The 16,312-nt window shown below is 41.5% G+C and overlaps 1 protein-coding gene across 1 annotated transcript in view; it reads right to left on the bottom strand.

The window, feature by feature from the left end:
* RHPN2 (rhophilin Rho GTPase binding protein 2) overlaps window positions 1-16,312 on the bottom strand; it is a 67,845-nt gene that overhangs the window by 8,013 nt on the left and 43,520 nt on the right. Inside the window, exons 5-10 of the mRNA XM_038753836.1 lie at window positions 10,195-10,272; window positions 9,689-9,813; window positions 8,079-8,245; window positions 4,958-5,145; window positions 3,022-3,178; window positions 1,309-1,428 (exon numbers count right to left, since the gene is read on the bottom strand). Of these exons, the coding sequence (XP_038609764.1) occupies window positions 1,309-1,428; window positions 3,022-3,178; window positions 4,958-5,145; window positions 8,079-8,245; window positions 9,689-9,813; window positions 10,195-10,272 (835 nt within the window). The remainder of the gene's footprint in view (window positions 1-1,308; window positions 1,429-3,021; window positions 3,179-4,957; window positions 5,146-8,078; window positions 8,246-9,688; window positions 9,814-10,194; window positions 10,273-16,312) is intronic.

The following is a 16,312-nucleotide window of genomic DNA, read 5'->3' as shown; positions in this document are numbered from 1 at the left end:
TCTGCTGCCCCTGGCCTGCTGTGTGACCTTGGGAAAATTACCTAACTTCTCTGGGCCTTAGTTTCCTCATTTGCCAAATAGGGAATAAGGTACACATCTGCTCTTCTTTCCTCTTACTCTTGAACCCCACATGGGTAAGAAGCAGCATGGCGTAGTGGATACGGCACAGGCTTGGTAGTCAAAGTCATGGGTTTTAATCCCGTCTCCGTCACTTGTCTGTGTGTGTCTTTGGGCAACTCACTTCACTTCTCTGGGCCTCAGTTACCCCATCTGTAAGATGGGGATTGAAACTGTGTGCCCCAGTTGGGACAGGGACTGGTATCCACCCCAGTGCTTAGCACAGTGCCTGGTACATAGTAAGTGTTTAAATACCATAATTATTATTTTACCGATTTATCCCAGTGTTTACCACAGCGCTTGGCACATAGTAAGCACTTTAAAAATAGCAAAGCCAATTATCAAACAGGTACCGAAGTCAGGGATAGGTAATTTTGGGTTTGCTCCTGATTCTATTGCAATCCAAAGTGATCCAAAAAGAGGAAGTGTACTGAGGAAGTGACTTGAGGGTATTGGAGCTAACCAGGCCTAGGCTATCATGGGTTTAGGGGCTATGGACTCATGCTGGGCTCTAGCTTTTGGACAGAGGAATTATTAGGGTTCTAGGCCTGGGTGAGAAAAGACAACAGAGATGCCCGGGGCATTTAACTTTGAGCTCAGCTCAATCTGAACCCAGGTTACTTTCAAATGGCTTTAGGGGCCTCTTGGTAATGACTCCTTGAGGTAAACATTAAAATACATAAATTTCATTTAAAAAATTTACCACTTTTTTTTTTCATTACGCATTACAAAATCCCCAGAACCCAGCAGTTTGGATTCTGCATGTTCTCGGGATTTCTGTAGTGGTACAGAAGTGGCAGGATCAGAGATTAAGGTTTTTTTTCCAGCATCCTCCCCTCCAGAGTAGCCTGGAGAATGAAAATGAACAAGCCAGGCCATTCACTCTGGGCCCCAGAGAGAAATCAGTCAATCAATCAATGATATTTACTGAGCACTAGCTATGTGCGGAACACTATACATTATGCAATCAATCAATCAATCGTATTTATTGAGCATTTACTGTGTGCAGAGCACTGTACTAAACGCTTGGGAAGTACAAGTTGGCAACATATAGAGACGGTCCCTACCCACCAGTGGGCTCACAGAACGATTGGGAGAGTACAATATGATGGAGTTGGCAGAAAGCCCTGGCATCATATTTACTATTAGAGGATATTTCTCACACCTCAGGCATGAAGGACCCATGCTTACCTAGTTGCTTTCGTTCTTCTTTATTCTTTAATACGGCTAGAGGAGTCATCCCTTCAGGCATGAAATCATACAGCTGGGACAAGCACTTTTCCTGTTGGTCTTCATCATCATTGGGGGTCACTACAATGACAGAAAGCATTTGCTGTTTTCAACTGCTATCTCCCAGATTTTGCTACAAGAGTTTGATTTCTTTATAATGGTATTTGTTAAGAACTTACTACCTGTCAAACACTGTTCGAAGCGCTGAGGCAGATTCAAATTAATAAAGCTGGACATAGTCTCTGTCCCCCATGAGGCTCACTGTCAAGTCAGAGGGAGGACAGGTAATGAATCCCCATTTTGTGGTGGAAGAAATGGAGGCACAGTGAAGATAAATTCATTCATTCAATAGTATTTATTGAGTGCTTACTGTGTGCAGAGCACTATACTAAGCGTTTGGGAAGTACAAGTCGGCAACATATAGAGACGGTCCCTACCCAACAACGGGCTCACAGTCTAGAAGGGGAAGACAGACAACAAAACAAAACATGTAGACAGGTGAAATGACTTGCCCATGGTCACACAGCAGACAACTGGCAGAGCCGGGATTAGAACCCAGTTCTTCTAGCTTCATCCACTTGGGCCATGAGGAGTAAATAAGAAGAGGACCTTTGAAACCTCTCTCTAAATCATTCATTCATTCAATTGTATTTATTGAGCGCTTACTGTATGCAGAGCACCGTACTAAGCGCTTGGGAAGTATAAGTCGGCAACGTATAGAGACAGTCCCTACCCAATAGCGGGCTCACAATCTAGACAGGGGAGACAGACAACAAAACAAAACAAGTAGACGGATGTCAATATCATCAGAATAAATAGAATTATAGCTATAGACACATCATTAATAAAATAGAGTAATAAATATGTATAAATAAAATAGAGTAATCAATATGTACAAATATATACAAGTGCTCTCAGGAGGGGAAGGAGGTAGGGCAGAGGGTAGGGGGACGACCCTGCTGCTGTGTGGCCCTGGGCAAGCCACTTAACTTCTCTGTGCCTTAGCTCATCTGTAAAATGGGGATTAAGACTGTGAGTCCCACATGGGACAACCTGATTCCCTTGTATCTACCCCAGTGCTTAGAACAGTGCTCGGCACATAGTAAATGCTTAACGAATACCATAAAAATTATTTTTATTATGGGTTTGGGAGTCAGAGGACATGGGTTCCAATTCCAGGTCTGCCACACGTCTGCTGGGTGACCTGGAGCAAGGCACTTAACTTCTCTGTGCCTCAGTAACCTCATCTGCAAAATGTGGATCAAGACTGTGAGCCCCACGTGGGAAACGAACTGTGTCCAACCTGATTACCACCCCAGTGCTTAGAAAATCCTATAAACTAGATTTTTGTTTCCAGTTATTCACAGCTTAATTTTACCCCACCAGTTAAAATGTGCAACATACGATAACTCTGACAGGTTTAAGCAGGTTTTATATATTTCAGACTGGGAGCTAGATATTCAGGCATTTGGTACCTAATACTGACTCTCCTGTAACTGTGGGCAAACCCCTTCAACTCTTGAGGTCTAAACTATCACCTGAACAGTGAGAATAATTCCAAACTGTTCACAAGAGCAATGCTGCAGAATAATCAGAAAAGCTTTCAAAACCATTTGACAAAATATAAGGACAAAAGTAACCTTCAAAAGCTGAGATTAAAGAAAAAATCCTTACACTGATGATCAATTAGGATTGTCGCAGCAAAATAATGAGCCAGCGCTTTGAAATGATCTGATTTCACTTTAGTTAAGGTGGCCCACGAGTATGGGATATTCTCTTTAATTGGTTCTTGACTCATTGCAGTGTGAAGCTGTTGGTAAACCTCTCCAACCTAAAACAAAACAGGAAAGATCACTGACACAAAAGACCTTTCATATTTCCTGTTACAAAGACAGAGAACTCTTTCTCTTGAAAACAATTCTCAACAAAGTACATCCTGAAATTCAACAAACTGCTAGAGGTCACTTCATTTCATTAGCATCAATCACTCAGTCGTATTTATTGAGCACTTAGTGTATGCAGTGCACTGTACTAAGCACTTGGGAGAGTACAATATAACAGAGTTAGGAGATACGTTCCCTGCCTTAAACAAGCTTAGTCAAGATGGGGATACAGACATTAATATAAATAAATAAATTATAGGTATGTACATAAGAGCTGTAGGAATGAGGGAGAGGTAAATAAAGGGTGCATATCCAAGTGCAAAGGTGGCAGAGAAGGGAGTGAGAGAAGAGGAAAATGAGGGCTTAGTCGGGGAAGGCCTCTTGGAGGAGATATGCTTTCAATAAGGCTTTGAAAGCGGGAAGATTGACCGTCTGTGGGATAATAAAGAGGGAGGGCATTAATATAAATAAATAAATTATAGGTATGTACATAAGAGCTGTAGGATTGAGGGAGAGGTAAATAAAGGATGCATATCCAAGTGCAAAGGTGGCAGAGAAGGGAGTGACAGAAGAGGGAAATGAGGGCTTAGTTGGGGAAGGCCTCTTGGAGGAGATATGCTTTCAATAAGGCTTTGAAAGTGGGAAGATTGACCGTCTGTGGGATATAAAGAGGGAGGGCATTAATATAAATAAATAAGTTATAGGTATGTACATAAGAGCTGTAGGATTGAGGGAGAGGTAAATAAAGGATGCATATCCAAGTGCAAAGGTGGCAGAGAAGGGAGTGAGAGAAGAGGAAATGAGGGCTTAGTCGGGGAAGGCCTCTTGCAGGAGATATGCTTTCAATAAGGCTTTGAAAGTGGGAAGATTGTCTGTGGGATAATAAAGAGGGAGGGCATTAATATAAATAAATTATAGGTATGTACATAAGAGCTGTAGGATTGAGGGAGAGGTAAATAAAGGATGCATATCCAAGTTCAAAGGTAGCAGAGAAGGGAGTGAGAGAAGAGGAAATGAGGGCTTAGTCGGGGAAGGCCTCTTGGAGGAGATATGCTTTCAATAAGGCTTTGCAAGTGGGAATATTGACCGTCTGTGGGATATAAAGAGGGAGGGCATTCCAAGCCAGAGGCAGGATGTGGGCAAGAGGACAGCGGTGAGAGAGACAAGATCCGAGTACAATGAGTAGGTTGGCATTAGAGAAGCAAAGTGTGCCGGCAGGGCTGTAGTAGGAAATCAGGGCGGTAAGGGGGCACGGTGATTAAGTGCTTTTAAATCTAATATAAGGAGTTTCTGTTGGAGATGGAGGGGCAACCACTAGAGGTTCTTGAGTGGGGAAACATGGGCTGAAACGTTTTGTAGAAAAATGATCCGGATGGCAGAGTGAAGTTTGGACTGGAGTGGGGAGAGACAGAGGCAGGGAGGTCAACACGGAGGCTGATGCAGCAATCAACTGTTAGCTACTTACATTATCGCACACACTTATATTTTAACCTCCGGGAGCTGAGCCTTAATTTAAATTTGACTCTTAACAGCATCATTTTGACGTCGATCTGCCTGGCAAAATCAAGACAGTCATACCTGGAAGGTGACTGAGGACCAGGCAAGACGTGGCATATTGGAAAAGACATCTCCATCTTTACACTTGTCTTCCCTTTATATTTCAGATCAAAGACACAACCAGGAAAGCAAAGCGTACTGTAAAAACAAGTGAAATCCTATAAACCTACCTTGGCAGCTTCTTGAGCCATCTTCACTAATGTGAAAAATTCATTTCGTATTCCCGGGAGGCTAATCTTCTCAAAGATGCTCTCCTGAGCCTGAGCTAGCATCATTTTGACCAGGACACTTAGCATGGCCGGACTCATGTCATAACTTGGGGTATGAGTAAATGTTTCCTTTAGGTAGTTTAAAACTCCTGAAATTTAAAATATTTTTCACATTAATTGAAATTGGAAAGAATTCAATCCATTGGATTAAATAAAAATTCATTAAAAATATTAGGAATTAATAGAATCAGAGAGCTGGGAGGCCCTTTGGTCCAGCCCTTGCATATGACATTGCTATCCAAACAATCAAAATCTAATTTTGCCCAAGATCTAGCCAAAGATTAGAAATCTATGCCTTAACCCAATTTATCATTCCCCTTCTAGTTTGTAAGGTCCTAGAAAGTATGGATCACATCTTCTAGTTCTATTGTACTCTCTCAAGTGCTTAGTATTATGCTTTGACCACAGTAGCTGCATAAGTACTATTGACTGATTATCAAGTATGAAGAGTCACATGCAAGTTGTGAGGTCTGGGAGTTAACTACCACTATAACAGGTATGTTCATAACGATGCCACTCATGCCATTCGTTCAGTCCTCAAACTTTGGTTTTAAATGAAGGCAAATCAAGGGAAAGGTCGACTCAAGGGTTGGAAAGAGCCCTTGCCATGGCTGGCAGGAAAAGCACTTGATCAGTCCCTGCAAGCTAACAACGAACACACTCCTAATGGGAGACCTGGAAATAGAGTCTGGATACATACTCAGGTTCTTGAGGAAATCAGCACAGCCAGCTCAATTTTTTTTTAATATTCCACCTGTCCTGTCCTACTGGTATGAATTTTTTAAAAATTCACTTAATATCTGAGAATAAGTTGGAAGAACTGAAATACAACCTCTCACATGAATCTCATCCAACTGGTTCATCTAGTTTCACCAGCCTATAAGTTGCCCAAGATTCTCCAGAAGCATTTCAAGGACTCTCTGTGGACTGCTTTCATCTCTGCACACAGTCTTTGCTGTTCTGTCACAAATTAGTAAACTTCTTTTTCTGCCCATGCATCTGTTTCTATGACCTCTTGAACATAGGGGAAGACTATTTGCAATTTGCAGCAGAGTCAGTGAGAATAACACTACTACTCATCTTTCAAATTCCTGAAAAATTGGTGTGGAAAAGGTTTTCCACTTAGAAAAGCCCTTGCCTTTATTGAAATCCTAACTGTTTTTTCACCAAGAATGGCCAATAATCCCCCCTACAGGGTCTTATGGCACTGGCTATTAAACCAGAGACTAAGGGAGTTATAATTAATATGTTACTGATAAAGTACACATCTACAGAGGCAGAAAGAGCTACAAAAGGGCTGGAAAGAAAGGTCTCCTTGTATGGGGCCCTGCAAAAGAATTGGAGCAGATTAGCTTCTGTTTAGCTTAGAGAGGAGCCCAAAGAAAATGTCTTGGAAAGGCTCTAAGACTGTCAAACAAAGCCCACCCTCTCTGCCTCACTTTATCTTTGCTGGTATTTTCATATGTTGACACAACCTAAAGATATTGAAATTCTGAAAAACATCATTCAACAAACCTAATGACATGATAGATCTTTCTAATGTTGGATTCAACCAGGTACTCTGGATGTTTGGTTATTGTAGGCAGTTTATTGATACTCACTGGTCTGTTAAACCTGGACAGAATTTCTTCTAACCTCTGCTGCCGCCTCTTTCTACATATAAAGGCTACAATAAAATTGGGCTCAACATAGAGGAAAACTTGTCCTCATCTAAAATATTTAATTTTTAGAAAAAATGTTATACAGTTAAAAATGGGAATTCCACACAATCGACAGCATAGTTCCATGAGACTCCCAAATCCCTCAAGTGGCTAAAAAGTGGGGATATGCTAAATGGTACGCTCTTTGAGGGCAGGGATCATGTCTTCTAGTTCTGTTGTGCTCTCTCAAGTACTCAGTGCAGTGCTCTGCACCCAGTAGGCACTCAATAATTAGAAGCAGTGTGGTCTAGTGGATTGAGCATGGGCCTGCGAGTCAGGACCTGGGTTCTAATCCCTGCTCTGCCACTTGTCTGCTGTGTGGCCTTTGGCAAGTCACTTAACTCTTCTGTGCAAGTCACCTAACTCCATTTTAGTTACCTCATCAGTACAATGGGGTTTAAGACTGTGAGCTCCCTGTGGATCATGGACTGTGTCCAAACGGATTAGCTTGTATCTACCCCAGCCCTCAATACAATGCTTGGCACATAATAAGCACTTAATGAATACCATTAAAATAAATAAATACTATGAATTGATTGGTTCACCCGATGAATTTTACATTTTAGAAGCTCTAATGGCATAAGGTGGCAAAGAGATGCATCATCTCAGATGCCAATCTGGCTTTATGGGATGTAGCTTGTTGGGGGCAAGGAATATATCTATCAACTCTGTTGTACCGTAAAGTCTCCCAAGTGCAGAGGACTCAGTAAGCGCTCCATAAATACAATCAATCAATTGATATTTTGGTAGGAAAGGGTGGTCTGTATGTGCTGCAGTGCCTACTAGCCAATCTTTATTTAATCAATGCATGGTAAACCTTGCTTGCACGTTATAATTGCTTAAAGTTTTGTTACTATGGCTGGACCAATTTATTGCCATGAAAAGCTATTATTATCCTTCAAAAGACTGTAAGGATATTTGAAAAATTGAGTACCATATCCTTCTGCAAAGGAACCATTAATATGCTTCAGTTCTCAAGGTTTTACCATGACAGATTAATCGTTAACAATAAGATTCACTGTGTCTGATCCAAATACACACTAGCGTCTGACTACAGATTTTGAACTACTAAACAATCATCTCTAATGTACTTCAGTAGGGTTTTTCAGATCTTGAGCCTAGCTACTTTCAGCCCACAAGGTATTCCAAAAACAAGTTGCAATTTAGGGTGAGATTCTATGGTGCCAAAGGTTAAAGTATAGGCCTCTACAGAACAAAGGGGACAGCCTCTAGAAGAAATGTAGATACCATTTCCTCCACAACAAAGTACAGCCCTTTCGGTATAAACAGAGAATTGTACTTCCTTATTTTAATGCACATACCTGCGGCCCTCTGAAAGGCATCCACGGCACTTTCAAGCCCTGCTTCTGTCTGTCGGTTACACCTTGTTCCAATCTGTGTGTAAAGGGCTCCAATATTAAATAAAATACTGGCTTTTTCCAATAACAGATTCTGCTGATTGACTGGAACTCCAGTTAAGGAATCATACCTATTTAAAAGTGGTTTTAAGAATGGAGAAGCATTTTCATAGTTAATTTTTGTTTTTACTGACAAAAAAATTATAAAAATGTCTTATGTGAAACATAGATGATAGATCCCACATATTCTAGTATGTTAAGTTACTTTAAAAACAGGGTGAAAGATCTGACCAGGCTGAGTTATAACCATAGTAATTTTTTTAGGTTTGCTCACAATGTGATAATATTACTCGACTGAAATAAAAGGACATAACTCCATCTTTCCTGACACTTTTCTGAATTAAAAAAAGAATTTTTGAAGAAATGGCTGAAAAAGAGGGTTGGTGACTTCCTCCCTCAGAATATGAATCTTTAGTTTTTCCATTTTGCTATCAAATACTAACCTGTTTCTTCTCTGGAGAAACTCCTAAAATAAATTCACCTCCCCTCCCTTTCAAATAAGGACATAAAAATCAAGAGTTTTATTTTGTGTATTATTATACTTTTCTTAGATAGCTTTGATCACCTCTGAACCTCTGCCTCATGATTAAGGAAAAAAATAACGTAATTGACTGTAATCCTTAATTCTAACAGAACATACAGCATTCGGAAGTTCCTGACATCTGAGGCTGATTTAAACCACCCTCTTTTCGGGGGTTTACATGAACACTGGCAAAGAATATGCCAAGATGATTAAATCATGGGCTCACGGATCACGTGGCCCTTCTGGTTGCTCAGGGAAGCCCTGAAATTTCCCACCTCCTTGATAACGAAATAAAAAAATGTGTTCTCAGTGGGAGAGGAAATCTTGGTAAGGGAGAGGTTCTGCAGCTTTCTTAGGTATCATCTTTAGAATTTGGGTTGAGATGGAGGAAGACCTCCCTTCCTCTTTCCCTCAAAGTTGATGAAAGAAAGATTCCTGCTTCCTTTCTTTCTATGGCTTGGGGGCTCATTCTGAGGGTGGCAGGGGGAACTCTCCCCATTAGCCTGGAGCCGAGTCAAATGCAGACAGTTGTCCTCTACATCTTCTCCTTCCCCCTCCTCCTTTCATTCACAATCTCAGCAGCCTGGAATAAACTATTTCAGGTTTGGATGTCAGATCTATTTTCTAAGAGTGTTTAATGTCCCATCCTCCCCATAAGATCTGAAACAAGTACTCTTCCTCTCCCCATTCCTCCAATTCCCCCAACTTAAAGAAGGGAGGGTTAGGGGGAGTTTGTAATCTTTTTTACCTTACAGGCACATTGAGAGGAGTATTGATTATGAAGGGACTTGAACTCTTTGAACTAGATGCTATATAAATATGAAGCCATTGTAGACCATTCTAGCTTTCCAGAATAAACTAAATCATGAGGAAAAAACTGACAGGAAAGAACAGAAAAGAAGCAATATTTTAAGAGAGAAAACTGTTACGGTAAATGACATTTGAAGATACTAGGTTGGCTCGATAATGGAGAAAATTTTCCAAATCCTACCATGTGAATAAAATTTCCATGTGTCTGGTAGGTGGAAAGAACCTATTTTCAACAAAGCCCAGCTGAACGAAATAACTCATTAACAACTCAATTCCAGATTCATCTCGGCTGGGAGTCCTGCAAGCCTGGAAACATTAAAAACAGAGATATGAGCAAAGGCACACACTCCATCACTAGTTTTCTGCTGAATGATGTAGATAAAGATCAGTTCAAAGACCATCAAGTCACAGCTCTCCCAATCCCTTTGCCTGTCTTTCACTGCTATCAATTAGAGATTTGGGGTGAAGAAACTCTTAGTGCTGCTGTTTCCTTCAAAGCCCCGAAACTAAGCAGATTAATTTTCATAATGATCCATTATGCACTGAATGAAGCTTAACAAAAATACAATGCTTCTGAAAATTGGGACATCTACTCTAGGATTCATTAGGAAGATTCCCTGTGAATATAATGTTAATCATCCCACTCTGCTTTCTGAGTAAAGATGGGCATCACACTTAAGAACTTACTTGTCTCAAATCCATAAGGTCTGCAATTTCATCTTCATATTCAGAACTATCTTCACTATAATGTTCCAGGATGAAGTCCTTCAGAGAAAACACATAAACAATTTTAACCTGCAAAACATGGTTCAAAGCCTATATCCCTTCACTGCAAACCCTTGGTACCAGCATCTTAAAAAGGCATTGCAAAAATTAGTCCAAAGAGTGTAAATGTTTCATTTTTTTAGAGAGGAGGTTTTCTGGGTTTTTCCTCCCTACTGATATAGTATTTCCAATAACACAATAGCCAAAGAGGAATTAAATAGATGTAAACTTTATTGCAAGATTTTAAAATGATGATGAATCCCCAGCTAGTTCCCTATAACAAGAAAAAAAAAAATTAAGCAGTGTAATTCAAATTTATGCCTGCAGTGGTACAAGCAAAAAGGACAATAAATTACATCATTAACTTGCAGGATTTCACCTTCTGCAGTTGTGGAGAACAAGCCAGGTAAGCGCCTTGATCGTTCTGCTTCCCCTTCCTCCTGCTCTTTACCCAGCAGCAAACTGATTTAGGTCAGTGTGCTGGAAACTCCCCACTAACCACAAAGCAAAAGTTTTGAGTTTGTAGATATTCTACTTGGAATGGATCTTTTCCTATAACAATAATAACTACTGTATTTGTTAAGCACTTACTATGTGCCCAGCACTGTTCTAAGCGCTGGGGTAGATTCAGGTTGGACACAGTCCCTGCCCCATATGGGGCTCATCTTCTTAATCCCCATTTTACTGACAAGGTAACTGAGGCAGGAGAATTCATTCATTCATTCAATCGTATTTATTGAGCAGAGAAGTTAAGTGACTTGCCCAAGGTCGCACAGCAGACATGTAGCGGAGCCAGGATTAGAATAATAACAATGGCATTTGTTAAGCACATACTATGTGCCAAGCTCTATACTTAGTTACAAGATTATCAGATGGGAAAAATCCCTGTCCCATCCAGGGGTCGCAGCCTAAAAGGAAGGGAGAACAGGAATTTCATCCCCAATTTACAGATGAGAAAACTGGCAAAGAGAAGTTAGGTGATTTGCCCAGAGTCACACAGCAAGCAAGTGGCAGAGCCAGGATTAGAACCCAGGTCTCCTGGCTCCCAGGAGCTTCTGAACTTTCCGCTAGGCCGTGCTTCTTCATCCGGTAAGGGCAGTCTGGCCTCAAACTGTTAAAAAGTGGTATTTCACTGAAACAGCTTCCTTTGAACATAAATATCTCCGTAGATTTTTTCCATCATTCTAATTGAAAGCTTAAAGTTCCTGAAGTTCTGCCTTAATACAGAATTCTTGAGAAGAGCAATTAGTAAAGCAGTTAGCAGCCTCTTTCTGAGGTTTCTAGCATCCAGACTGTAAGTTTGTTGTGGGAAGGGAACATGTCCATCAACTTTGTTATACTGTACTCCTCCAAGTACTTAGGATAGTGTGTGCTTAGTACACAGTAAATGCTCAATAAATCCCACTGATTGATTGATTGATTCTCAACTGGGCCATTAGTATTATCAATATGAAATTCAAAGTGAGAAAAAATTTCATTGGCTTGGGAGTCTGCATGATTGACAGCTGTCGGGAAAGTGAGGGCAACCACAAGTCACTCCGCCACTCCCCCCAACCTGGATCAGACTCTGGGAACTGGGATCAGAAGCAGCCAAGGTCTAGTGAAAAGCGCACAGGCCAGGGAGCCAGCTCGGCCACTTTCCTGCTGTGTGATCTTGGTAAGTCACTTAACTTCTCTGTGACTATTTCGTCATCTATAAAATGGGGATTAAGAACGTGAGCTCCATGTGGGGCATGGACTGTGTCCATGTTTCCCCATTCCTCAAGAACTTCCAGTGGTTGCCCATCCACCTCCGCAACAAAAAGAAACTCCTTACCATGGGCTTTAAAGCACTCAATCACATCTTCCCCTCCTACCTCACCTTGCTGTTCTCCTACTACAACCCAGCCTGCACACTTGGCTCCTCTAATGCCAATATACTCACTGTACCTTGATCTCGTCTATCTCGCCACTGACTCTTGCCCACATCCTGCCTCTGACCTGGAACACCCTCCCTCTTCATATCTGACAGATAATTACTCTCCCCACCTTCAAAACCTTATTGAAGGTATATCTCCTCCAAGAGGCCTTCCCTGACTAACCCCCTGATTTCCTCTTTTCCCACTCTCTTTTGAGTCATCCTGACTTGCTCTCTTAATTCATCCCTCCCTTTGCCCCACACCACATATATTATCATTATCAAGTGCCGTCGAGTCGTTTCCAATTCACAGCAACTCTATGGATCTACTTTCTCCAGAACATCCTGTCCTCCGCCATAATCTGTATATATGTTTGTACATATTTATTACTCTATTTATTTTACTTGTACATATCTATTCTATTTATTTTATTCTGTTAGTATGTTTGGTTTTGTTCTCTGTCTCCCCCTTTTAGACTGGGAGCCCACTGTTGGGTAGGGACCGTCTCTATATGTTGCCAACTTGTACTTCCCAAGCGCTCAGTACAGTGCTCTGCACACAGTAAGCACTCAATAAATACAATTGATTGATTGATTGATCTGTAACCTTTGTAATGGTTCTTCCATTATTGTTGTTATGGTCTCTATCTACCAAGCTGCTGGTCTGCCTCTTCCATGATTTCCCAGGACTTTTCCTAGCATTAATGTCTTCTCCAGAGAATTAACCCCACATACACATATCCATAATATATTTATTTACCAAAATTGTCTGTCTCCCCTCCTAAACTGTAAGCTCAGTGTGGACAGGGAATGTTTCTGTTATATTGTCATACTGTACTCTCCCAAGTGCTTAGTACAGTGCACTGCACACGGTAAGCACTTAGTAAATACAATTGATTAGCTTGTATCTATCAGTGCCCAGTATAAGGCCTGGCACATAGTAGCACTTATCAAATACCATTTAAAAAAACAACAAAAAAACCCCAGTTCTCTCTCCTACTTAGACTGTGAGCCCCATGTGCGACAGGGACTGTGTCTGTCCTGATTAACTTGTATCTATCTTAGCACTTAGTACAGTGTTTGACACAGTAAGCGCTGAACAAACACCATTAAAAAAACCCAAAAACACTAGAAGCATTGAGCCTATGGATACAGCACTGGCCTGGGAATCAGAAGGACTTGGGTTCTAATCTCAGCTCTGCCACATGTCTGCTGTTGACCTTGGGTAAGTCACTTCACTTCTTTGTGCCCCAGTGACTTCATCTATAAAATGGTGATGAAGACTGTGCGTCCTGTGTGGGACAGGGACTGTGTCCAATCTTTTTACAATATTGCGGTATTTGTTGTGTTCCAGGCTCTGTACTAAGCCCTGGGGACACAAGCAAATCAGGATGGATACAGTCCCTGCCCCATGTGGGGCTCACAGTCTCAATCCCCATTTTCTAGATGAGGTAACTGAGACCCGGAGAAGTAAAGTTATTTGCCCAAGGTCACACAGCAGACAAGTGGTAGAGCTGGGATTAGAACCCATGACCTTCTGATTTCCAGAACTATGCTGCTCTATCCACTATGCCATCTTGTAGATACCCTAGCACTTAATACAGTGCCTGGCACATAGTTAAGTGTTTAACAAATACCATTAAAAAAAACTACTCTGAAGCCTTTCTAGGACAGAAGCAGCAGTAAGAGATGATAAAGGTGGAAATGTCATATGAAAATCAGGCAGACAGGGTCACAGCCAGGTTTCTGATTGACCTTGACAGTGGTGGTAGTGGAATGGGCCCCCCTATCACTGGTTTACCCAGTATAGCTCAGGCAGTGTTAATGTTAGATTAGGAATTTTCTTCTGAAAATTTGCTTCAAATGACCTATTTGCCCCAAGCAGACATTTCCTGTGAGAAGAAAAGATGGTGCTGTGGAGACGTTCACAGACGTGTGCTCTGACAAATTCACCCTTAAAATGACTATGGCAGCCCTGGCACCGTATAATGTGTGAAGGAGAGTTCAAGGAAACTTGACTGAAATACAATTCTACCTTACTTGCTAATCATGTTTTTCAAAGGTGCTTGGATTTTAGCCATCAGGCCCATTGACTTCAACAGGAGTCACGTGTCTAAATCCTTGTTATTGCCCTTTGAAAATTCTGATATAAAGCTGCTATTGTTTACTTGCCTCCCCATCCTGCAATACAACAGTTCTGTAATCCTGGATGCTGCAAAATGCACTCCCTTCCAAAGCCAACTCCAAAACAAACCTTCGATTTGAATAGGACAGACACTTGGTTTAAATGAAAATGCAGTCAAAAGGAATAAAGCAGAGGAAAGCTCAAGTAAACCCTCTAGGTTTTCTTCTCCAAGAGAAACAGATGGGATGAAACAATCCACCTACATCATAAAATGCACAAATCTACAGACTTTCAGAATATGCTTATTGTGATTCAAAACATAAAAGCATCTGCCAGAGCAAGTATCTGTTAAGCGTCTATTCTCTGAACCCGACTTTCCCAGGGAAGAAAAGAATACTTTGAAGTAATCCCTTAAGGGAAGTCCCCTGCAAAGTACTCAATCAGTGAATCAGTCAATCAATGGTATTTATTGAGCATCGACTGTGTACCAAGCAGTGTATTAAGTCCTTGGACGAGTAATCGTTTGTATTTATTGAACACTTACTGTGTGCAGGGCACTGTACTAAGTGCTTGGGAGAGTACAAACAACAATATAACAGACACATTCCCTGCCCATAGTGAGCTTATAGTTTAGAGGGGGAGACAGACATTAATATAAATAAATTATGAATACGTTCATAAGTGCTGTGGAGTTGGGCGTGGGGGTGTTGAATAAAGAAGGCAAGTGAGGATGACTCGGAAGGGAGCGGGAAAGGAGAAAATGAGGGGTTAGTCAAAGAAGGCCTCTTGGAGGAGAAGTGATTTCCATAAGGCTTTGAATGTGGGAAGAGTAATTGTACAATGCAACAAGAGTACAACGGAATTAGCAGAGATGTTCCCTGCTGATAATGAGATACTCAGGAGGGAAAAAATGAAGAGGACAACTTGGTCCACTGGAGAGGCGTAATCACTGGGGAATCACTGCTTCAACAACTGGGCCATCAAGCTCCATTATCCCACTGACAGCTCACCCAGCCCAGAGCTTTCTGCACCTAATTTTCAGCCCACATCTTGTTATTTATTTATTTATTTATTTTACTTGTACGTATCTATTCTATTTATTTTATTTTGTTAGTATGTTTGGTTTTGTTCTCTGTCTCCCCCTTTTAGACTGTGAGCCCACTGTTGGGTAGGGACTGTCTCTATATGTTGCCAACTTGGACTTCCCAAGCGCTTAGTACAGTGCTCTGCACACAGTAAGCGCTCAATAAATACGATTGATTGATTGATAGGGGTACAATCGGAGCTCATCTTACACAGGGTACCAAATCGGGGGTTGGAGAGCCCATTCCCTTCTTGATGGTAGGGGTCAAGAGAACTTGAGGAGGGCCCCTTGGGCAGGGAGGGCAGAGGAGGTTAAAGGTGGAGTTGCTTCTAACCCCCAGTTTGAGGTCTCCACAGTTCGCTGCCCTTTCAGTTACCCCTACAGGATTTCTCTCACTTAATAATGATGGTATTTATTAAGTGCTTACTATATGTCAAATACTGTTCTAAGTGCTGGGTTAGGTACAGGCTAATCAGGTTGGACATAGTTCCTGTCATTCATTCATTCAATCGTATTCTTTGAGCACTTACTCTGTGCAGGGCACTGCACTAAGCGCTTGGGAAGTACAAGTCGGCAACATATAGAGACGGTGCCGACACAACAACGGGCTCACAGTCTAGAAGGGACAGAGAAGTTCAGTGACTGACCCAAAGTCACACAGCAGACAAGTGGCAGTAGGTCATGCTGACAGCAAATCACATTCAGGGCTGCATTCAAAGCTCACAGGAGGCATCATGTGCATGGGGTTTCTCTCTCTCTCTTCCACCCCTCAGGAATAGGGCTAGGGCTCAGTCAAAGGAAACAGGTGTCTGGCTGTGTACCATGCCATATCACGTGTTGGCTTTTCGACCAAGGCATTGTTGCAGGCTCCCAAACCAGTAGAGAATGGAACTTTCCACATATATACTGCTCTAATAGTTTTCTTCCAAACAAA

Source organism: Tachyglossus aculeatus, chromosome 11, assembly GCF_015852505.1.
Source record: "Tachyglossus aculeatus isolate mTacAcu1 chromosome 11, mTacAcu1.pri, whole genome shotgun sequence".
Taxonomy (NCBI): Eukaryota; Metazoa; Chordata; class Mammalia; order Monotremata; family Tachyglossidae; genus Tachyglossus; species Tachyglossus aculeatus.
This window is presented reverse-complemented; position numbering and strand designations above follow the sequence as displayed.